The sequence below is a fragment of the Alligator mississippiensis genome, chromosome 14, assembly GCF_030867095.1.
Source record: "Alligator mississippiensis isolate rAllMis1 chromosome 14, rAllMis1, whole genome shotgun sequence".
Classification (NCBI taxonomy): domain Eukaryota; kingdom Metazoa; phylum Chordata; order Crocodylia; family Alligatoridae; genus Alligator; species Alligator mississippiensis.
In genome coordinates this window covers 15,072,743-15,096,410 of record NC_081837.1, presented here as the reverse complement: position 1 = coordinate 15,096,410, position 23,668 = coordinate 15,072,743, and the positions used below count along the sequence as shown (strand labels likewise).

General features: G+C 42.0%; 1 protein-coding gene across 3 annotated transcripts in view; it reads left to right on the top strand.

Moving 5' to 3' along the window:
- RABEP1 (rabaptin, RAB GTPase binding effector protein 1) overlaps positions 1–19,815 on the top strand; it is a 91,902-nt gene extending 72,087 nt beyond the window's left edge. For all 3 annotated transcript variants that reach the window (XM_059717308.1, XM_059717311.1, XM_059717309.1), the window contains 10 exons: positions 241–708; positions 5,933–6,037; positions 6,753–6,869; positions 9,747–9,845; positions 13,660–13,800; positions 14,320–14,509; positions 16,431–16,486; positions 17,229–17,327; positions 17,885–18,001; positions 19,200–19,815. In XM_059717308.1, the coding sequence (XP_059573291.1) occupies positions 241–708; positions 5,933–6,037; positions 6,753–6,869; positions 9,747–9,845; positions 13,660–13,800; positions 14,320–14,509; positions 16,431–16,486; positions 17,229–17,327; positions 17,885–18,001; positions 19,200–19,301 (1,494 nt within the window). In that variant the 3' untranslated portion in view covers positions 19,302–19,815. The remainder of the gene's footprint in view (positions 1–240; positions 709–5,932; positions 6,038–6,752; positions 6,870–9,746; positions 9,846–13,659; positions 13,801–14,319; positions 14,510–16,430; positions 16,487–17,228; positions 17,328–17,884; positions 18,002–19,199) is intronic.
- The last annotated feature ends 3,853 nt before the right edge of the window (positions 19,816–23,668 follow it).

Below are 23,668 nucleotides of genomic sequence, written 5' to 3'. Positions count from 1 at the left end.
TGTTGGGCAAATTTGTTATCTGTAGGCCATTTTAGTTCTTCATCTTCTACTTTGCACTCAAGAGATGACAAGTGTTCTCACCAAAGTCAGGTTACATCTGCAGTTACCACGTCTAACAACGGCATTTTGATAGCCAATTCAGATAAATATCTGGTGTCCAGTTTGTATTGCTGTTACTGCCAGAACAGAGATTGAAAATTTATGAGTTTTTTGGCTTTTTTTTTTTTTTTTCAATTTCAGGTGCATTTAAATAGCACCCATGGCTCAGTCCATTCTTTGGATGCAGACTTGCTATTGTCTTCTGGAGAATCGTTCAATAAATCAGACAGTGATATGTTTAAAGATGGACTTCGGAGAGCACAGTCAACGGACAGCCTGGGGACATCTGGATCTTTACAGTCCAAAACTTTAGGATACAACAACAAAGCAAAATCTGCTGGGAATCTGGATGAATCAGATTTTGGACCACTAGTTGGAGCAGATTCAGTTTCTGAGAACTTCGATACTGCATCCCTTGGGTCTCTACAAATGCCAAGTGGATTCATGTTAACCAAAGATCAGGAAAAAGCAATCAAAGCAATGACACCAGAGCAAGAAGAGACTGCCTCCCTTCTCTCCAGCGTTACACAGAGTGTGGAAAGTGCATACGTGTCCCCTAGTGGCTACCGCTTAGTTAGTGAGACAGAATGGAATCTACTTCAGAAAGAGGTAAGTAGCCCAATTGTTCATCTTGCCATTGTTGCTTTTGTGTGGTGGTTAATCGTGTGGTGTTGGGTGTCCACTGGGTGAAAACTGTTCAGCCCTTCTAGATCTGCTTTGAGCATGGAGCCGGCTACAGAAGGAAATACATTAATTTCACATGATCCTAGCCCTTTCCTCAGAAGATAGTCCTGTGGAGCAAAGCATATTTAATGCACAAGGGGCCTGGCAGATGCTATTCAGTGGAAAGACCATTCCCCATTTTATGAAACCTAGAAGTGTTGTATGTGGAAGGGATACAGGAAACAGCTGGTTTAGATACTGGGCTATCAATTGGAGGCTGCTTCTGGTCTTGCAAAAGGAGGGGAAAGAGAGAAGATGAGAAATAAAAAAGGCAAAAAAGAGATCTGGTGTAATCTTGAGATGGGCAGGACAGGAATAAAGATACAGAAAGGAAAAGTGTTTAATAATGGAGGTCCTTAGCACCCGAGCCACTTATCACCTGTGGATCATGCAGGAAACAAAGTTTAGAGCATATATAAACCCTGCCACCAATCAAAATGTCTGTAGTCCACTAACCAACAATATAATCAGCTGCAGAACGTTTTCAGGGACTTACTCTTTTTGGTAACCATTTTTGCAATCCTATAAGCAGTGGATGGTAACTGATATACAGTAAAAGCTCTGTTATCCGGCATCCCCCGGGAATGGGGGATGCCATATAACAAAATATGCCGGTTAATTGAGTGGCCCTAGCTGCCGCTTCTCCCGCCACGTCTGGGGCATCCCTCCACCCTTCCCGCAGCATCGCTGCCCCTCCCACGGAACCTGCAGGCCCTGCGAGACAGGGAGGTGGGCCCCGCACAGCCTGTTATGCCCCCAGGCCGTGGGGGCTTGGCAGCGCAGGGTGCTTTGCCCTGGGCTGTGGGGGCTTGGAGAAACCAGAAGTTCCACGGTGGGCACTTCCGGTTTCACTTTTCCTTCCAAACTGGCATGCTGGTTAACAGAGCGTGCTGCCTTGTAAGGTGCCAGTTACCAGAGAGTTTACTGTATTGTAATTCCAGTTAGCATGATGCAGGTATCAAATTTACGCTCAATTCGGTGTAAATCACCATATTTACTGCGCCGTATGGGTGTGCACGTGTAGATGAGCTGACCTGACTGAAGAAGATGCCATATCAGAGTTTTGTTGAAGGAACTGGCAGGCAGCTAAGTCAAAAGCCTGAGTTTGTTCTCTTGCTAAGGCATGAGCTAGCGTTCAACTACCATGCCCACTGTGTTCAGGGACTACTTAAAGGGGCTACTGAGATGACCTGGAAAGGAGGAAATGGGAGAGAATATAGAGGGAGGACAGTAAGTAAAAAAAAAACAAGTACAAAAAAAGGGACAAAGGGCAAAGAGAAGAGGAAAGACAAACACAGGAGTAAGAATTGCAAGAAGTAAAGAGATGAATACTGAAAGGAGAGAAATGGAGAGACAGGGCAGGTATGGTTGTGGTCATAAGACTGACTTTAGCATCTCAATTTTTGCAGGATTATTGGAATTCAAATAGACCATCAGTTGCATGTTTAAGCCTCTCTGAACCAGTTCCTTTGTCATCTTGTCTAAAATGCTAAGAGGCTATGTTACGTCATCATGGGCAACTCCAGTCTTCTGCATTCTTTTGGACATTTTTTGCCCCACTGTCATTTGGATGACATTTTATTCCAGCCCTTAGAAATTCTGAGAGAAACATTGTTTTCCACTTGTTTCTGGGGGCAGGAATACAGGCTAGGTTTCAAACAGCTGTGAATACTGCTCTGTGTGGAGAGACAGGGAGTGGCAAATACAAATGAGATTCCACTTTGCAGCACTGACTTGTAGTTGTTGCTTTGTTAAAACCCTGGTCTGAATCCTTAAATTCCAAAAACAACAACTGAAAGATTGCCAAACTGGATCAGAGCAGCAGCCCATCTAGTTGAGAATTTTGTCTTTGACACCAGACAGTATCAGAGGGTTGCCATGGCAAAAAATAGCAAAAGTTTATTGCAAAGGCAGGCAAAAAATTACTTTGTGGGCAGAATGTAGCTGTGATTTTTGTTCACATTATTTTACCAAAGTGTTTTATTTTGCAAATTAAAAAAAAGACCAGTGTAATGTTGTGTGGAGAACAGGCATATAAAGAACAAAGTATTAAATCATATTAAAAAGGAGTTTTATTTGGTAGTGAATTTTCAAGGATTATAAATAAAAAAAAATTTGTGGCCTTACTGAAGTCAGTACCAAAACTTCATTGATTCCATGATGGTAATTACTTCACCCTATGTCCACTATATGAAAGCATTCGGAGTCATGAGCCACATCACCAATGGATGTAAATATATGTATATTAGATTGTAACTGCCGTCTTCCCTGCCCTCCCCTCCAATCCCTACCTTCTGAGAATATGGAATCTTTCCTGTATGAAAAGCTTATTTTTAACCACAGGCTTATATTTGGGAAGGTGAGTTTAGCCCATGTAATTTTGCTTGGGATGTTCTCATTTATGTTTTAAATTAGTCCTGTTAAGCTCTTGGTTCCTGTTGTTGCTAACTGTGCTTCACCAGTTATTTATGGGGGCAGGTTAATTCTAAATGTATTTACCTTTTTATGTGAGTGGGTAAATTAAGTATATGTGGGTGCTTCTATATGTGACCATTTACTGTGCAGTAACCAAAATTACTGAACAGTATTGACATGCGTCTACACATGCACACCCATACTGCACGGTAAATATGGTGACTTACGCTGACTTGAGCGTAACTTTGATACTTGCATGACGCAAATATCAGATTTACACCTGATTAGTGGTGGTGTACTGATAGAGATTTTGGGGGCTGATACAGATAGCCAGTTTTTAAGGAGGCATGTTGGCTGATACCGATCCAATTTCCAAAACGGCTACATCCAGCTGGTAAGTATGTTGTGGTAGAAGGAGAAGGGGAAGAGAAGGGGCATGGGGGAAGCAGATTTCATGGACATTAGGGCTGGAAGGGACTGCGGAAGATCGAGTCCAGCCCCCTGCCCAAGGGGCAGGAAGTCAGCTGGGGTCAAAGGATCCCAGCAAGATAAGCATCCAAATGTCTCTTAAAGGAGTCGAGAGTAGGTGCTTGCACCACCTCTGGCGGCAGTCTGTTCCAGGCCTTGGGGGGTCGCACAGTAAAGAAGTTCTTCCTTATGTCAAGCGTGAAACCACCTTGGAGGAGTTTGTGACTGTTTGACCTTGTCATCCCTTGGGGTGCTCTGGTGAACAGGTGTTCCCCCAGATCCTGATGTATGCCCCTTATATACTTATAGGCAGTCACCAGGTCCCCCCTGAGCCTGTGCTTTTCCGAGCGGAAGAGTCCCATAGCTTTCAGCCTTTCATCATAAGGCCTGTTTTCCTGCCCTCTGATCATGCATGTGGCTCTCCTCCGGACTCTCAAGCTTCTCCACGTTCTTTTTAAATTGTGGAGCCCAGAATTGGATGCAGTACCCCAGCTGTGGCCTCGCCAAGATCAGTGCCCCCCATGGTGAGGGAGGAGTGGGGTTGTGGCTGGGGCAGGCACTGCCCAGCTGAGGTAGGAGATGGAGCCATGGCTCATCGGGGGGGAGGGGCGGCTCCCACTGCTGTGAGCACCCCAGATATGCGCAGGGCAGACTGGTCAGGCTGCAGCTGCATGCTGGGGCCAGAGCTGTGCCAGGCTCTTCCTGGCACATTGGGGGGTAGGGGGGGGGCTATGATGAAATTTGGGGTGGCTGCAGCCCCTTGTTGTAGCCCCCACCCAGTGCCACTGCCACCTGACCCGAGCGCAGCACGGCCCAGCCCCTACCCCTCCGCCCCCCACGCACTGGGAAGAGCCTGCCAGCCCCAGCCCGCAGCTGTAGCCCACGCTGTCCCCCCCGCCCCCTCCCCGCACCCCCCAGACAAACCGCAGCTCTGTCCTGCACCCTGCCTGCCCTGGCTGGGCAGCGCCTACCCATGCCTCAGACCCACTTCCTCCCTCAACATGGGAGGCATTGATCTCCCATAGTGTTAATGTGCCTTAATGCCTGCACATGTAGATGCCGACCTATTTCCGCTTACTGCACAGTAAATATAAGCTGATGTAAATGCATTTTTATTTACGTTTCTATCAATTATCTTGTATACTGCTGCTGTGTCTCCTTTTGGCTTCCTCTCTGAAAGGACTGGCAGTTTAATCCCTTCTTATGGAAGACTTTCCATATCTCAGTCATTTATATCCTCAGTCTGCTGCACCCCTAGATACCTTCTGTTTCAGTAGTGGAACTGATGCCCTCACCACACATCATTCAGTGCCAGTTCCTCTAGCTCTGAATACAGTGGAACTGCTCCTTAAGAGATTGAGTTGATATCACTCTGTAAATGTGTTGTTATAAATGACAGTTTGACATTGGTTGAATTGTGCCTGTAAATCTACTCACGTAGCCAGTAGTCCAGTGTGCTTGTAGAAGAGAAAATCACTTGATCTATGAAGTTCAGTATCCTCAAACTATATAGTGACCTGACCTTTTTAACACTATTAGTGTGTATATATGGTTAAAGACTGAGAAGAGTAAGAAAAGATTGACATGTCTTTTCATAGATGTGTTATCACTCATTAGTGAGCTATAACTCCCAAATATTCCAGTGTAAAATGTGTCTGCTTCCCAAATCGCTACTGTATCACTGTTCTTGCCTCAAATAAAAAACTTTTTAGTTAGCTGTAGAATATGCCTACGTATTGGCTAACAGAGTTGAATGTGTTCAATTTAATAGATCATTTTAAAGTTAAAATGACCAACTACTGAGGGCTGTCTCCTATGTTGTTTAATTTGTAATAACATTTAGTTATGAGGAAAAATGATATAGCTTGTTGAATTCTTGCTCTCTGACTGATGCCTCTTTACTTTGAAATGGTACCTAATTATGAGCATGAAAACAAATGTCGTTCAAATATTGAATGACTTGATAACCTCTTGCATGTCTGAGCTTCTCTCTTACTTTGGTAATGGGTTTTGTGCCAGGAAATCCTAACATTTGACATCTAGGATTTATATTGTTATTTAAGCATAAAATAACTTCAGCCTGCTGCCACCTAACTTCTGCCACTCTCTTATCGACAGTAGCCTTCTCAGATCACACAACATGCCTGAATATCTGTACCACTCGTTTGCACGTTCCTTTATAGAGTTCAGTAGTCTTTGTGGCAAGTGATAACTTTATGTTCCCCAGGTGCAGAATGCTGGAAACAAGCTGGGTAGACGCTGCGATATGTGCTCGAATTACGAGAAGCAGTTGCAAGGTATCCAGATTCAGGAAGCTGAGACAAGAGATCAGGTGGGGCTTTTCCTTTGTCTGTAGTCAGATTTTGTAGCTGTAGAAACTACCAAGAATGTAACAATTAACCATCTGTACTTGTAATCATCTGGCTTTAGTTTTGGGAAGTTAACCTACTTCATATTCTGGGAAATTTGCTTCAATTTACTGCCATAATCTGACTTGCTACTTTAGGTGTGTAAAATCATTTGCCCTCACTTATGCATATTTCTTAGATAGTTCCTACAGTTGTGTTGCTGGGGTTTATGTAGCCTTGCAACAAAAGACTTTATGACTGGCAAAAAGAAAAAACAAGGTTGGGGGAGGGAGATTATGGATTAAACAGCCTTCTGTACCTATTTGGTAGAAAAGCGTTTAATGTTTTGAAATTCTAGTGACTTTCTTCACAAAGCAAAACACTTGCTATTTTAATTTTTATGCTATGCAAACTATATAGGGTCACTGGACCTGTGTACTAAAGAAGAACAGGTCTTGAATTGTTACAGGCCATCTTTCTTCTCTTGTGAGTAATATGAAAGAAATGGGGATCTACTGCAGTCTGGTGTTCTACATTCCATTATGGGGCTAATCAGTGATGCATGGTGTTTCTCAGAACAACAAAGGGACTTTTGTGACTCTTAATGCTAAACTCCGAATGTTTTTATACTCTTGTTGAGGAAATAAATGTGCTCTTTAAAAGGAAAGCTGCATCACTTCTTTTGTTCAAACCATGTAGGTGAAAAAGCTGCAGGTGATGCTGAGACAGGCTAATGACCAATTGGAGAAAACGATGAAAGATAAACAGGAGTTGGAGGATTACATGAAACAAAGTGCTGAAGACTCTTCTAATCAGGTATGAACAAGTTCAGTTTAATAAAGAAACAGATTCTTCTGAAGGAACATTATTTTTGTGTTTCCCAGGATAATTAAAGTTTTTAAAGATTTAGGAACCATGCAGACTCTACTCCAGGGGTTCTCAAACTGTGGGTCGTGACTCCCTGGGGGGTCATGAGCAATTTAAAAGGGGGCCACAAACTTCCCCAGAGGTACATGCAGTGGCGCAGAGAAGCGATGTGCTGCAGCATCATAGAGTGGTGGATGGAAGCGGCGGTTGCCATGTGCAAGCTCCCCACTGCCACCATCCACTGCTCCGGGTCACGGTATCACAAAGTTTGAGAACCTCTGCTCTCCCCTAAAGCTATTGAAGTGAAAAATTCCACACAGGTTGTAGTCTGTACTCCAGTGTCCTGACATCCTGTCAAACTCCTTATACAAGCATCTGGCATATATTGATACTCTCATCTGTTACCCATTTTGGCTTAAAAGTTCCCTCTCTGAGCCCACTTAATCATGACTGGTTTCTTTCCAGTGCTTCTTGTTCTTGGAGCCTTCTGTTAGTTCTGTCTCTCTCCCCATGGTAATTCAACATTCAGACCATTTCTTAAACGGAATGCCAAAAAGTCAGCTATCACTTTGACAGAACAAGTTTATTTTGCAAGTTGGCTTAATCTGTCATCCATTTCTGAGTTCTCTGCTCAGTAAAGACATTCTAATTGTAACAGAAACATCTTGGTGAACAAGCTTATTAAATGCTCTCTTCAAAAGGGGGTTTAAGACCCATTCCAGCTGGGGATATGGCTGTTTTTATGCTGTGTGCTGTAAGTATCTATGCATATCTGTTTTACAGTTACCTGGGATTATTTTTGTACCTCATTAGACTGGAACATTTTGATGCTAGATCAGATGTTCCTTTTCAGGTGTTCTTGCAAAAAATCAATTCTAAATTTTAATGATTAGATTCGATGAGTAGTATTTCAGTCTTAGAAGTAATGAATCAAACATAGGAACATGATGTTAATCGTGCACTTTACTTTTTCTGGGTAATCTCCTACATGCTATTTTACCTTGCCAACATTTGACAGGCTGAATAAAGGTGGAGACAAACGTTTACTATGTATCTGAGTGGATGGGAATAGATTATGGTCAATCAAAGTACATGCCTTTTTTTTCTGAGCCTTGAGAGCAGGAACCTTTAGTGGGAAGCTTGCAATCTGAGAATATTTTATTTATGTTTTGTTTTTGCAGCCCCTAGCACAAGGGGTCCTGATGTAGCATGGACCACTAGATGCTACCACAGATGAAGTAATAAAGGATAATTAATCCTGCAATATACAGCTTTTTGAAAACACTTATGTATAGTAACATACTGCAAACCCATGAACTATTTGATTTTTTTGTGTTGTAATATTATAGAAACAGTGGGTGCATCTACATGTGCAATTAGCACGTAACAAAAACCTCTGGCACAGTTTGCACTAGAGTTTATTGCTCCCGGGCACAGTGTTTACATGTGTGCCCAGGACCACAGCACATTGAGCCAGGGTGGAGGAGCCCCAGTTTGCAGGAAGCCTGGGGGTCAGCCTGCCAGCCCGGGGCTGCTCAGCCCCAGCTCGGCTGGTTGGGTCATAAGTGTGCTACAGTGTAGGGCTAGCCAGCAGGCAGCCCCTGCACTGTAGTACCCTCATGCCTCAGCCAGCTACTGTCACCATCTACACGTGTGTTTCGGCACACGTAACTATTCCGCTATAGGATAGTACTTGTCCTGGATAGTTCTATCTTACAGCAGAGTTAATTAGTTTACTGTGCCCTAATACAGGTGCACGTGTAGCCAGTGACACTGTACTGTGGAGCTAATTAGTTTACTTCACAGTAGAACACGTGTAGATACACCCAATGGGCCCATCCCCACAAGCGGGAAGGTGAGTTCCCTTGTGCTACTGCTGCTTGTCCCTGGTGAATGCTCGTGCCATGCACGCTCTGGCACGTGGCAGGTTACCCAAGGTGTGGTAATGGAGGCTGGGGCCATCAGCTATGCTGGCCCCAGTAGCTTTACCTTGGGCTCTGAGAGGCACTCCTGCAGCAGGGAGCCTGGCCGGCCTCCAGTGTGTGGGTTCAGCTGGCTAGGCTCCAGTTTTGACAGGCACATGCTGCTGCCACATGCGCCAACCCACTGTTTTTGGCAAAGTAGCAGCGCAGGGAATACCTGCATGTGCAGTGTGTGGCACCGCAGACAGGTCTGCTGAACCACACACCGCACATCTGCGCTCGTCTGGCCATGCCCAGTGAGTGTAGTAGGCAATTTCAGAGGAAATTTTCTGGATTAGTAATTAAATATATTTAAAAAACCCTTTTGCAGTATTTCCCCTGAACTTGTTCTTTTCGTTGTTTTATTTTTTTCTTTAGCTCTTTGGTATCTTTTGTCTTTTCTGCCAGTCTGAAATGTCTGTATTTGAGGTGATCAGATTTGGCTACTGTTTCATTGTTAATTTTCAATAAAAGATTAATACATAAATAGTATACAAATACACAGTATTAATTTTATTTATATATCATATAAATATATAAGTATTTATATAATTATTTATGTATTATATAAATATATAATTGTATAATTATTTATGTTATATAATATGTATTATATTTTATCTTATTAATTTTAACTGATCAGATTGAATTATAGTCTCACTTATGGTGAAATCATGATATATTTGCCAATACAACAAAAAAATTGTTTTGAATAAATACAAAGCTGCAATATCTAAAGTATATGTGAGGTATGAGAGAAGGGGAATGCTTCAGTGCTTTAAAAAAATTGTTTTAATTTGCTTTCACTGTTAACTGTATCCTTATGTGTTTGATCTGTTGTTTTTTTTTCCCCCTCCCCCCGAAGATCTCTTCACTTCTTGTTAGATGTCAGGAGTCTGAGACTTTACTCAGTGAATTACAGCAGGCATTTTCCCATGCAAAGAGAAGCGTTCAGGAGCAAATGGTAAAGAAACTTTAATCTTAAATTTCGCTTCAAAAGTGCTGCATGATACACTATGTACTTTATTAAGTGATCAGTGTTTTGTCTGTTTCTTGCTGTTTAACACAGTCTGCTAAGATAAGATAACCATGCTTTTTACATGTGGATATATTTAATTAAAAAAGAGATATGAAGCCTGTAGTTTTTAGAAGCCATTCCAGGTTCTGTGCTGCCATAGTCTGTGTACTTGTCACCATGTAGCAGGGAGAGCCTGCTTGCAGGTGTCATCCTTCCCTAGTTTGCCAGTTTTTCCCTTTCCACCGTTCCAAGAAGCTGTTTTAACTTTTGCCGGAAGTTCTGGATCAAGGGTTCCTGATTTGTTACTTTCTCCAAACTGCTGGAGCTAGGGACTGACCTCTTTTCCATATACATGGTATGCTGGGGAACGGACCTGTTGCACTCAGCAGTTATAAGGAGGACAAGTCCATGACCTGCAGCAGCATGATGGAGCTTGTTTTCAGAAAAAAAGATTTTGCTTTTACTGAAGCTACCATAAATAGTAAAATGCATGCAGTGAACAGAATACACACACAAAACTATGTTAAAAGAACATTGTTAAGATTGCAAAGTCAAGCATTAGAAAGATTAAGGAATCTCAGAAATAAGGTTGCCTTTGCCACCTCAGTATAGTAGTCATTAACTATATGAGTCTGTATTCTTTGCCCACCCCTTCCCCCTCCCCTCTGTACCCTACACTTCATACAGGTGCTTACTTAGGAGTAGCAGTTCAGTGTGTTGTCATATTTACCAGGTACTATTCTGACTCAACTCCAGAAACGGAATTAATTTTCTCATGGGCTTTTGTGGTATTAATTACTGTAGTTTCACAGTAGTTTACCAGTGTTAATGAGTGTATTTTTATAATGCCCACAGGCAATGAGGAAATGAATAAGGAACTGAGGCAGTGGGTTCAAGGTCAAATAGGTCAACATACTTCAGGTGCTGGATCTGAGATACTTAGTGACTGATATTTCCCCTCTCCCAGAGATGAGACATAATGTAGAACAGATAATATAGAACAGGAGTCAGCAATGTTTTTGGGCAAAGTGCCAAAAAACACCCACAACCTCAACTTGTAAAATGTTGGTGTGCCAGGGGCACGGACAGTGGGGGAACTGCAAGGGGCTCAATCCTTGTTGTGGCAGCGCAGCCCCAGCCCCTTCCCCACCATCTGCCCCTAGGCACATGGGCCAAGCAAAATGCTTTTTTGCATGCCATGCTCTGGCACACCCATACCAAGGGTTACCTACCCCTGATATAAAGTATTAGTTAACATTCACAGTTCCCTGTGACTTCAGTTTTAATTGACTGCTTGGCACTTCTCCAAATTTGACTTCATGTTATCCAACCTGGCACCCAGCAAACAAGGAATATATAAATTAATGACTGCTGATGAAACATGGGGTTTAAATTACTTGACTAACATCATATAAAACATCAGTAGCAGAAAGTAGGGATAAAATCTAGTTCCTTGGGGAAGCTTTCTGCGACTTTAGCCAAGAGTCCATCCTCTTCTGCCACCTTCCAGCCTGCTAAATAAACAAAGCTAGAGTTTTACAGATAAGTTTCCTTCCCATTACAGCTCTAACTCATCCTCACCGCAGGTTCATCCTGTGACCTGAATGAGACGGGGTCCTTTGGAAAAAAATATTAATGTAATAAAACATTATATCGTAATGTGGCCTATATGTGCATATGCAGTGAAGTTGCACAGGAAACCTTAATTCTGGCATTTCCTATCTTGCAGGTTTGGCTTGGCACTGTTAATAATATCTTAACGTAGTGTTTTTGTGTGTAACTTCCTAGGTTTTTAAAAAGCAAACTGAAAAACAGTCCCATCATGCGACATCCTGTCAGCAACCACATGGTTTTATCAGCATGGTGTTAAACCTTTTGGATCCACCACACAGACCTCTGCCACTTGAGCAAATGGAGTAACTGATACAAGTAGTAGATTTCTCACCCTCTACATGGACCATCAGTAGATGGGGGATAACTCACTTTGCCAGTGGGTTTCACAGATATCTGCTGTCAGCAGCAGAGTGGTGAGACTGAAATCTTGGGTTTTATTTCAGGCTCTAAAGGAGAATGTGCTCTAGTGGACATATTCTTCTGCCTCTCCTTATCACCCCCCTACTTGGCACCCTTTTGCTTTGTTGTGTCTGTTCCCTTATACCCCTGGCTTCTCTTCTCAGTACCATTTGCCTCACCAGGACAGTCCCAGTCTTCACTGCACAGGTTTCTCATATCAGATCCAGTCTCTTTCACCCAGTCAGTTCCTGGCCTGCCCATCTTTTCCTAGCTTTTCATCCAGTCTCTCTGCTGCCCTCTGGCCTCAGTTGCCATACTCCTACTATTTCATTTCTACTGGCTATGTCTGTCCCCAGGTTCTTGATCCAGTCTGCTTCCCCAACCCTTCTCTGGCATGGTAAGTAGACTGGGGTAGAAGCCAATTGCTGTTCTTTGTTTGAAATGGGCCGCTTCTTCCAGACTCCTTGCACATCAACAGTATAAGCATTGAGAGCATAGGAGAGACTGGCTGCCAGTTCTCAGATTCAGTACCTGGACCCAGCATAGCCTGCAGCAACCCAGAGCTGCAGTTTCAAGGAAAGTCCTTCTCAGCCCTGCACTGGAGTGTGCGTAACAGAGGTGGAATATGCTGATCTTAACTCTGACAGTCTAGCAAGTCTGTTCCAAGCCTCTGCGAACAACAGTTTTCAAAGGCTTAAAACTTGGCTGAGTTTGGGTAGATTTTCAAGAAGGCAAAAGTATCAGTGAAACAGAGGTCCGTCCGTTGTCGTCGTCCTCCCCCCCCCGCCAAATGTGTAGGTCCTGTGGCAAAACACCTGGGCATGAGAGCTTATGAGAGAGAAGGTCACAGGCAGTGCATCTTCCTAGTAACCTCAGTCTTGGAAATAGCTTGACAATTTCAGCTGAAATTTTTACTAGAAGTGTGAGCCTGGGACCAGTGTGACATGGAAAATTTCAGCCCAGATGGCTTAAGTCAGGGGCATCAAACTTATCTGGCCCTATGAGACAGGTGAGGGGCACGGGGTCAGTCTGCAGGACGGATTGAGCCTACAGCCTCGGCTAGGCATGCCAAGTAAGCCATAAATCCAAGGTCAATCAGGTCTAGGTGCCGCATGCAGTGTGCACTGTAGGCCAGCCCCTCGTGTTGCCTCTAACGTGTGCCTGGACCAGCCCGGAGCCTTTCTGGCACATACATACTGCACACAGGATTGAAGCCAGTGCCTGTGCTGCCTGCAGCCCATGAGGCCAGTCCAAGAACTGCAGGCTGCACTGTGGGCAGGATCATAGTGTTCTGTGGGCTCTATCTTTGAAACCCCCTCGTTTAAATCTTGGGATCCACTTAAAACAAGGTCTTATTGATCTTATTAGACTCTGCTGACAGTTCCACTCATGATTTGAAAAACTAAATTGAGTCTCTTTTATACATTTGTGTATAGACACGCAATTTATCAGTTAGAGGCAAGAAAATTGGCAGATACATGGTTGTGGTGTATTTATAACCTACTCTCTTGCTTATTATTGTGCCCTTAAGTTTGATTTTTTTTTTTCTGCTTTTTACTAATACTGAAATTACCAAAGCTAAACAGAGGGAGATGATCCATATTGCCACCTTTTTGCCCTTTTTTCTCAAAAAATGTAATTTGTCCTGCCTTTCTAAAGCACTGGAAGCACGATGATCAATTGGATATGAATAGGCCCAAGCACAATTTTTAGGTCATAATTTTGTGCTCTTCTCTTTACATTGAAGGCTGTTCTGACACAGTCAAGGGAGGAGGTCTCAGAGGAGTTGGTGAGATTACAGAAAGATAATGAAAGCCTTCAAGGAAAGCATAGCTTGCATGAGTCTTTACAGAATGCAGAAGACTTCATTCTGCCGGAATCCATGGAGGTAATGATTTTAAAATTGTTGGAAGACTATACAGAAAAAAAATGAAATAAATGTGTGTGGTACCTAAAATCTTGATAAAATTGTAGAACCTGTTGTAGCCTAAATTTTAAAGCCTTTGCCCCTGCAAACTGTTGTTCAGATATACATATAATCCCACTTGTGAACGTAAACTAAGCATACGAGTGATTGAAGGTTAAGAATAAGCCATAATCCTCCGCATTGTGGAGTAGTATATCTCAGTTGTCACTAGATATCCCTTCCTCATTCTCAAGGGTGTCAGATTAACAGTAGGCAGATACAAAGAGAAGATAAAGTTTTTTGCAAACATTTTATTTCCTTTTCAGACAAATGGTTTGCTGAATCATTTGAAAAATTAGGAGTCAATTGAGAAGCTGAGGCAGAATACAGAGAAGTTATGGAGATAAAACAAGTTACCATCTCTGTCTTTTGCCTGAGTGTGTATCTTTGCGTATAGGAAGATATTGTTGTTAAATAACTTCTCATTAATCTTCCATTTAGGAACTCCGTAAATTGCTATTAAAATACCGTGAGGACATCATTAGTGTACGGACTGCAGCAGATCACCTTGAAGAAAGACTTAAGGCAGAAATCTTATTCTTAAAAGAACAGATTCGAGCTGAACAATGTTTGAAGGAAACTATAGAAGAAACTTTACAGACGGAAATAGAGAATTGCAAAGAGGAAATAGGTGAGAGAGGAAAAAATACTCCTGAAAGAGGATTGCCTGTTGGAAAATGGAAGGCACTTTAGGATTTTGGTTTTAGGGGTAACAAGTACAAGTACAAGGTATCCACATTTTCTTCATAAGATGTACGCGACATGCTTATAGAAAACACACAAGTGTGCATCTGAGTGTGCCCTTAAATTGACGTGGCTGTGTATTGTAAGATTTTTCTTATAAATATGGCTTCTGGTGTAGAATAGACCTGATACTTAAGGGCAGTTAAAAGTAAAAGTAGTAAACAGGAACTGGGTGGTTCCTCTTTTTTTCTTGCATTGAGGTATGTTTCTTAGTTTAGTTGTTTTACTTAAATATATATGGAAATCTGTGGTGCTGCCACTTTCCTGTGTTATATGGGGGTTCACAGGGGTTCTTTTCAGTCTTTGTAATACATAAATGTGAATGTAAGGCATGAATTTGTTGGACTAGGTGACCCATTAGTGTGTTGCCAGGAAAACTACCAGGGTAATTTAGTGGGAGAGAGAGCAGTATCTCATTTAGACTTCAGCAATACAGCTTTTACTTGCTTTAGCTCCTGAGGGTCATCACACTTGTGAAGGGGAATGAGAATCCTGCAGACAGGTGAATAGCAAACAAGAACATGATAAAAAGAATAGAAGCTGCTTTGTATAGGTTTGTCTAAATGATTAGAACAGAAGTAACTTGTAGGAATTAAACACGGGTGCAGTTGTTGATTTTGTGTGTTACTACAGGTTCGTATCTCAAAGATTTTGCAGTAGGAGATGAAATGTGAACAAGAAAAAAAAACAACAGAATTCTGCTTTCTCTCCTGAGATTACCTTTGCTACCTTTGTTTTCTGCTTTTAGTTGTACAAAGAGAAAAACTTTGTCTCCCTTCAAAGTAGCACTCATAAGAATGAAATAAGTTCTTTATCCTCACATATCTTTGAAAAGGGAAAATCATAGGAAAATGGGAGATGAGATAAAGTAATAGTTCTGCACATTGCTCAAGTACACTGAGACTACGGACAGCTGAGTACTTGATTGGAAGTAGGACATGCTGCAAGGTGGGTGCAGGGGGTAACTTAGGCTGCCCAGGTTGGTGGAAGCTGAGTCCTGTTGTTGGAAGAGTATTGGATTTGCCTCAGATCTTCCAGATGTCAGCAAGGTAAATGTACCAATCGAAGCTGAAAGTACTGTGCGCTGACAGGGCTAGCTCAAGTAGATTTGGGTGTACTTCATTTTTGTCACAACACTGTTACTTACACTTTCAGATCTGTCCAGGAGTCTGCATTAATAAAAAGCTTCAGCCAGGACATGTAGATAGGGGGGAAAAAGAGGCTGTAGTAAACCAACATTATAAAACAGAGCCCTAAGGCTTCTGAAGAAGGACACATTTTATTAAAATCACAGTAGATTAACTTCATAATATTAATGATCTTTTAATAATAGTGGTTCATGTCCTGAGAGAGTGATGTTTAAATATTCAAATGACGGGAGATGTTTCTTCCTGAACATGTAACTGTTTCAGATGGGATACTGACAGGCTTAGTATAACAACATGGATAAAATGGAACAGGCTGAGGGGAGGAAGTTCACCCCATGGCCGCTGGGTAGGAATAGTGATAATGGCAATTTTGACACCTGCCTTAAGAGACTATTTACTTACTGAAGAGATAGCCAGGGTTATCTGTTGAAAAAGAAGAGCTTCATAATAGGCAAAATGGTAATGTGCTGAGTGAACAGTCAGATTCTATGTTAGGGCCAGCTGAGCTATGCACCTATATGTATATGAGTTTGTAGACACACTTGCTAGGATACAGTATTTTTAGATTTTGTTTTTTTAAACCATTGATAGATAACAACTGGGTCTTAAAACCTGAAGAAGCCAATGCAGTGACGAAGCTTGTTTTGCTTTGTTTTACAGCTTCCATTTTTAGTCTGCGAGCTGAACTGGACAGAATAAAAGTGGAAAAGGAACAGGTGAGGAGTCAATGTGATAGTTTGTAAGAGTTTTACAAACTTAAATATAGGAATTTTAACCTTCTGTATAATGGGCAGGAAAGAGAATCTTGAGGAGTCTGATAACCGGGTAACAAGTTCTCCTTGGCTCTGAACCGGTATGAGCATGTCTCCTTCATATCAGAAAAGATAAACTAGTTTTTCTTGTTGCCTTTGAGTTGTCACTAACAACATTTTTATGCATTTATGTAGAAGAACTCTGTACAAGGAGACTAACTAGTTGGCCTAATGTAAGGAAGTACACAAGCAGTTATAAACCTAACTGGATAACTTTAAAGTTTTTAACTACTCTGTTCCTTTGTATCAGTTTGATAAAAGCCTTGCTGCAAGTTGTGAGCTTACATACTTCTGTCTTGTAAAGACCAGCATGGTTTTAAAAGAAGAAAAAAGATATTTGAAGTTTTGAAGGGTAAATTATAATGCTGGGAATAGTATAACATTTTGACACCTTAGTAGTTGACCCTCTTCCCTAAAATATTTATTCTTTCTATACTAATGTTTAAGCTAAACACTATTAGGCACCACCTTTCCTTCTAGTTTCAGGGTAGAAAAGTATGAGTGACATGGTTTAATGTTGGTGTTTCTGCACATTTATAAAGGCTAAAGGCATTTATACCAATTGCTTCATGGTAGTGTGTTCAATGCATGTCAGTCGTGAAAAATGAACTGATGAAAAACCCTGCTGTCCTCTTTGATTTTACAGTTGGAGAACACCTTGCAGGAGAAAACACAGCAGCTGGAGAGTCTTCAGGAAATGAACAAAACTTTGGAAGAGCATCTGAAGAAGGAAACTGCTGCAAAGGTAGAATCTGTGTTGTGTGTGTGTGTGTGTTAAGGTAACCAGCTTTTTAAAGGCAAGCTGTCTTGCACATGTTAGTCTTGGAAGATCAGTGTGGCGGTCAAACAAGGTATTACTCACAGGGACAACACAAGGAGAAGTCTCTGAAAGTCAAAAGGTGTCCTGGCAATGCAGTCGTCTGCCTAGCACAGTTATTGAAAGCCCCATTCCAAATTACTTTACAATTGTATTTGGGAGAGCAGTGGGGAATAGTCAATAATCTAAACTACAGTGACTTAAAACTGTAAAGCTAGCATCTCTTCTGACAGACTTCAATACAGAGTTTGTTAATATACAAACAGCTCTAATTTAATCAAGCCCTCGGTTTGAGCCCCTGAGACTTCAGATAATTGAGATTCTCCTGTTCATAGATAGGAAAACCAAGGCCCAGGGAGGATCCTTTCATGCAGTGCCTCTGTGGTATTACCCAGGTTTTCTGCTTCTCAGCTCATACTTTATTTGGGAGTCTGTACATGCTCCACTTCTCCGTGAATACACATCAGGAACTAATTTTTTTCTAGGCTAACCTTGAGCAGCTGATGTTTGAAGAGAAGAATAAAGCTCAGCGGTTGCAGACTGAATTAGACGTCAGTGAGCAAGTACAGAGAGACTTTGTAAAGCTTTCGCAGACCCTTCAGGTAAGGGAGATAAAATCAGTCCATTTCCAAGTATTATGTTTACTAATGCCTGTATATGTTCTGCTACCTCTGTAGCAGGGAGCCTGTGCAGCATAAGAGCTGGGGCTATAAACTTGTTGATAGGTGTTTTTATGAATAATAAAGCATTACTAGTACAAACCAGGAATATTCCACCTGTTTTAGAACCAGATTAAGCTCTTACTCAGAACCCTATCGTGTCCTTCTCAATAAGTTCCTTCAGTATATGACTTTGAGTCTTAGTGATACAGTGTGATTCAGAAGGGGAGATGCGAAGGCAGAGACTTGCACCGTTTGCTCTAAATCCATGGGATGGCACCTCTAGTTGGTGAGTTTGCTGCTTTTAAGCTATAGTCATAGTGTAGGATAGTCCTTTGATCCTAAAAAGCTGTCATGAGACAGCAGAAGGAAGGAATTTCAATATCCAGGGATTTTAGGTTACTACATTATGCTACCGAGTGTGATTCAAAGCTCTTTTTGGGGTACATCTAAAGTTTGGCCTTTAACTCCTTGCACATACAGCTCATTAAAGTGTTGTAAAATTCAGACTGAAAACATGAAGCAAGTTTTCTAGTTTAACTAGAAAACAGCCTCAAGAATCTCAGCTTGTTTGGACATGGTCCATGTGGGTGAGCAGAGAAGGCTGTCAGTGCTTTCTTCTGCTGCTGTAGTGGTAGGTAGCACAGACATAAGACAGTTAGTTAAATTACCATTTTCACTGAAATCACTGCTTGTCATCTCTTTTTTCAAAGGCGGGTTTGGATCAGTAGCTGAAAAATACCCATAGTGGAAAAATTGCCCAGCACTTGGCAGATGAGATGCTCTTTCCAAAAATGCATGTAGCTCAATAAACACCTAGTGACAAGAAATTGGTGTTACTGTCACTCGCTGCTGTCTTTTTTTCCCAGACCCCAGCTTTGTTTGTACGAGTAGTTGTTTGTCCTATCTGATCTCTTCTTCTTGTGGCTGGACAGTGACATTTCAGCCCCATAGCCATTTGCTTTGTCAAGAGGAGTGGGCAAACTGGGAAGGGCTATTTCCTTTCTTCCATGCCAGTGTCAGCTCTGGATGGGCATCATCTGTGCATGATGGAAAGGAGTAGCTGGGGAAGAACCAAGCTCTATTGCTCTGTGGGTCCAGACGCACCATTTTGGACATATTGTATTTGTTGTTTTCTTAGGTGCAGTTGGAACGGATCCGGCAGGCAGATTCCTTGGAGAGAATCCGGGCGATCCTGAATGACACAAAACTGACAGACATTAATCAGCTTCCTGAAACATGACACCCTGAGGGGCAGGGCTCCGAGGCTGCATCTGGGGTTTTTAACTCATCTTTATAGCAACATTAATTATTATTTAACTCTAACTGAAAGAGCAGAAGACAACAGAGGGGAGCAATGACTGAGTTGTTTCTCGAGGGGAAAAGGTTTTGTACAGGGCAGGAAGAGAGCACCAGGGAGATTGCAGGCTAGAAGAGAACTCTCTAATGGGAACACTAATGGGTGCAGTGTTTGTGTTCCACTGTAAGTGGGATCAGTCCTCACATCCTGAAAAACTTTTCCCTTTTGGCCAACTTCTCTAACCTAATATAGATTTCTGGAACCTATTCCCCTCTCCCAAAATACTGTGATCAGAGTAGCTGCTGGAAACCATAATGTCCCTCAAAACTCCTTGAAGAGCAGAGTGGTTGACAATTTTCTGTTTGAATAGTCAGTAACAGTATTCCGCTAGCAGAGAGAATGAAGTGTAGTATGCTGTATGAATATTTTATATTAAAATATGAATTTATTAGCAGGACACTGGATATTGATTTTCTTTCCAAACTCAGTGCTTTTTTTGGTTTTTGTTTTTTTTACCATTGCCCTTGTGCTGAAGAATCTGGATACTGTTGAAATGTGATGGCTATGAGTGAGCTGCATATCTCATGAGCAGGTAAAAAGCTAATCCAAAAAAATGAATGGACCTGTCTGTAATGAATGATGAGACATTCAGTTCCTTTGAATGCCACATTAAATTCTGGGGTTCAAGAAAAGCACAACAGCTGCACTATTTGGTACCTCTTTGTACAGAGTTAAGTCAGCAGATGCTTTTTTAACTCTAAACCTGAACAATTTTACTAGTCCCTTGTAGCTGGTAAGATTAGTAGCAAAATTCTGCGCACTGTCAGCGCAGTGCATGGGCTTTACACAACTCTTCTCCACTGCAGTGCACAGCACCATGCATGAAGTACTAGCTTTTACCTGACTTTGTATTTGAAAAGGGCAGAAGATTTTGCTTTAGAATAAAGTCAGTCTGATTTCCCTGTCCCCCCACCCCATGCAAGTTAGGTGAATGGTACGTGAAGCACCAGTTACATTCTTTATCAGACTACAAATGCAGCATGTGTAGCTTCAGGTTTCAAAAGTCCAGTGCATCTGTTATAAATGTGGCAGCCTGGTATTGCTGAAAGCAAAGGAAGTACCCCTAAACCACACTGTTGCTTGTTTCTGTAATTATACATTCAAGTAACGCTAGGCAACACAACAGCAGACAGCAGAAGGATGGACATGTGTGTGAGTCTCCAAGTGTTGGTATGGGTTTCTTATTACCCAGATGTACGGTGTTTAACATGAACATTCCTGTAGTTACTGGAATTCTATGCACTGAGGTCAGCTGGCTGTGGTTTAGGTACAATCCTCTGTTGATTACAAGCAGTGTTGCAGACTGAATATCTGAATGTGGCCCCTGATTAGAACCAAATTCCCTGCCTAAAGGAAGGGGGGGTTAAATGGATTGATCACTAGTTCTGCTTTTGTAGTGTAAAGGTTAGTGGGGGTAATACTTTCTGCTTTAACCTGTTGCTTCTCTTTTTTTATAATCTTCAAAGCAGTAAAATTTACAAGGTAAAGGGAAAGCTAGAGAGAGAAAATGACTTCAATTGCTGTGCATGCAATTACTATTTTGGTCTGGCCTTTAAACACCACCCCCACACACACACACACTTTAAACACTCCCACCCAAAGCCAGAGCCACTCTGCTAAACTAAAACTAGGACTGATTGGTTTTGAAAAGGGGACTGTTTTAAAGAACCCCAGATGAAGCACATGTGGCTAATGCTTTGCCCTTGTTATTAACTTATTTCCCCTACCATCCCACGTCCCCTGGCCCTGTTCAGGAATAAGCCAATCTGACAGGTAGTAAGAGTGTTGCTTGTCATGTTTTGACAGTGTGCTTAAAAATGAAATCTAACATCTCAAGCAAGTAGCCAGAATTCCTTCTGATTGTGGCCTGACAGGAGCCGCTGCCTGCTGCTAACTTTTTGACACCAAATCATATTTATTAGCACCCATAGCTTCCTAAAATGTACATGCACTGTTGTGTACATGTGCACTTGAACTGCTGGGTCTTTATTAGCAGTAAAGGCAAGAGATTTTTCCCCATTCTCCTGAACTCCAACATCCTTCTTGTACCTAACTCCTGCAGTGGAGCACTAAGAAAGCCTGCTGCTTTACAAGACCTGGACTGAACTACTTTCAACATAGCTCTGCAGCAAATTGAACACTTTATTTGAAGAAACACACTCAATAATAACTTGATGCAAGAACCCGAGAGTTAAGGTTGCTAGACTTCCTTCTGCTATTCAGATAAAGCAAGGAAAGCAGCTTTTAGTCATGGAACACACTTCAAACCACTGCCACTTTCCTTTCTCAACCTCCCCTACCTCCTTCTCTGAGCCATATCTTCTCTCTCCATACTTACTCTTGAACAGCCACCATTCAGCCTTATCTCACGCCCATGTATTGTTTATACTGCTTTGATCAATAGGGAGTGATGTGGCTTTCATGCAGTATATTTTATGTAGCTGTGCATTGGTGTGGTGTCAGATTGCAGCTGCAAGATGTTTTCCTGTAGCCTAGAAGTGGTAGGTGGGTGATCTGTTAGTGATCATTCAAAGCTTTGGTAGCAACTGATGTTGAAATGACAGAAGGAACATGTGCATGAGTATGCATGTTGGTGTATTACATTTTATGGCCTGAGAGGCTGCATGATGGTTTTGATTTTAAGGTGAGCATGGAGGGAGGGCATTGAAAGGGGGATGTAGCACAAAGGGGTGGTGAATGATGGATGTACTTCCTTGCTTTGATTCTGTGTAGCGAGTTCAATGCAGCAACCTCCAGCTTTAACTTATCACGTGGGATAGCTATGACCAATGTATTCCCCATTCTTACCTTTTTATTTCAAAAGGCTTTCCCATTCCCTAGTTTGACCAATCTCCTACATTCAGCTTTTAAAAGTATTATTTAATGCTTAAAAGTAGAATGTAGCTCTTGCACCAGCAGGCTGTTCAGCTAGCAATACCCATTCCAGTTTATTTCACTGTGTGAGAAGCGTGGCTAAAGTGGCTCTGAAAACATGACCATTACAAGAGTTCTTGAAGACCTGACTTAGCTCAGGGTGCTGGCTTGGCAAAAGGAAAGTAGTGACTGACAGCATTTCTGGGCATTAACCTTGGAGAAGGCTGGGTTGGCAAACTAATGAGCCCCTATATCTGAAGGTGACTTCCTCAAAGAAATGAGGAACATAAGGCACAGCTTTGAGAGGGGTAGCTAGTTTGTTCTGCAGCAAAGTTGCACAGGGAAGTCAGTTGCCTTCTGGAGACTGAATTCAAAGGACTCCAGTCCCTATAAAGCGCACATATCCACCTCAGGCATGTAAGGGGGTACTGCTCACTTGGTAATTGAGAGTGTAGGTGAGAAACTGCCCCTAACTAGTTTGAGAAGCTTTTAGGCTTGATGTGGGGAGGGTGATTATTATATGTACCATCAGTTTCTGATCTCTTACTAACTTTTATTAGCTTTAACATGTCATATCGCCACCTATGATGCAAAAACATACTTACTGGTTTAGAAAACTGGGACTTTGGTCTGTGCAGACTGTAAGAGAGGAAAAAAAAAATCAAATTTTGTAAGTGTTCCCTCTACTTGTATAGTCTTAATCTGTACAAAAGTGTTCTTTGCAGCATGTCTGGTAACCTTGTTACCTAGCAGTGAATTGCAGCCTTCCTATCCTTAAGGCTTTATTTTGGCACTTCATATTGTGCCATTGTCCTAGTAGTGCAGTACTACTTTTCAAAACTTAGCTTGACCAGATCATTGTTTTAGGGGAGGGGGAAGAAATCACCCACACTTGCAGTCCCATATAATTGGCTTTTAAATTCTAAGTCAGCCTGAGCCATATCTTGGCAAACTGAGTGTTTGGAAGCTATTACTGCATTCCAGCGACCCAAGCCGTTGGTGTCCTGTGCAATTGTGGATGTAGGATTCTGCTGTCTCCAGAATTCCAATGTAACCATTTTGTTAACTGTATTTGAAGGTGTGTCCTTATGAAGAAAGTGTTCAAAATTAAAAGAAAAAAAAAAAGCTGCTGAAGTGTGTGCGCTCTGCTGGTTTTTCTGCTCTGCTTCCTGCCAATCTCTGGGAAGAGGGAAATGTGGTGCCTTATAGCATGTGCTTCTGGAGCTCCCTTTGCTGAAGCAGGTGTAGTTCCCCTGCCTAAATACTGCTCTGCTTACACTGACAGGCTACTTGTGAAGATTAAGCTCATATACAACTTCACTTGGGCTTGATGGGATATTCTTCCCTCCAGAAGCAGAAATCTAGCCTGCAAAGAA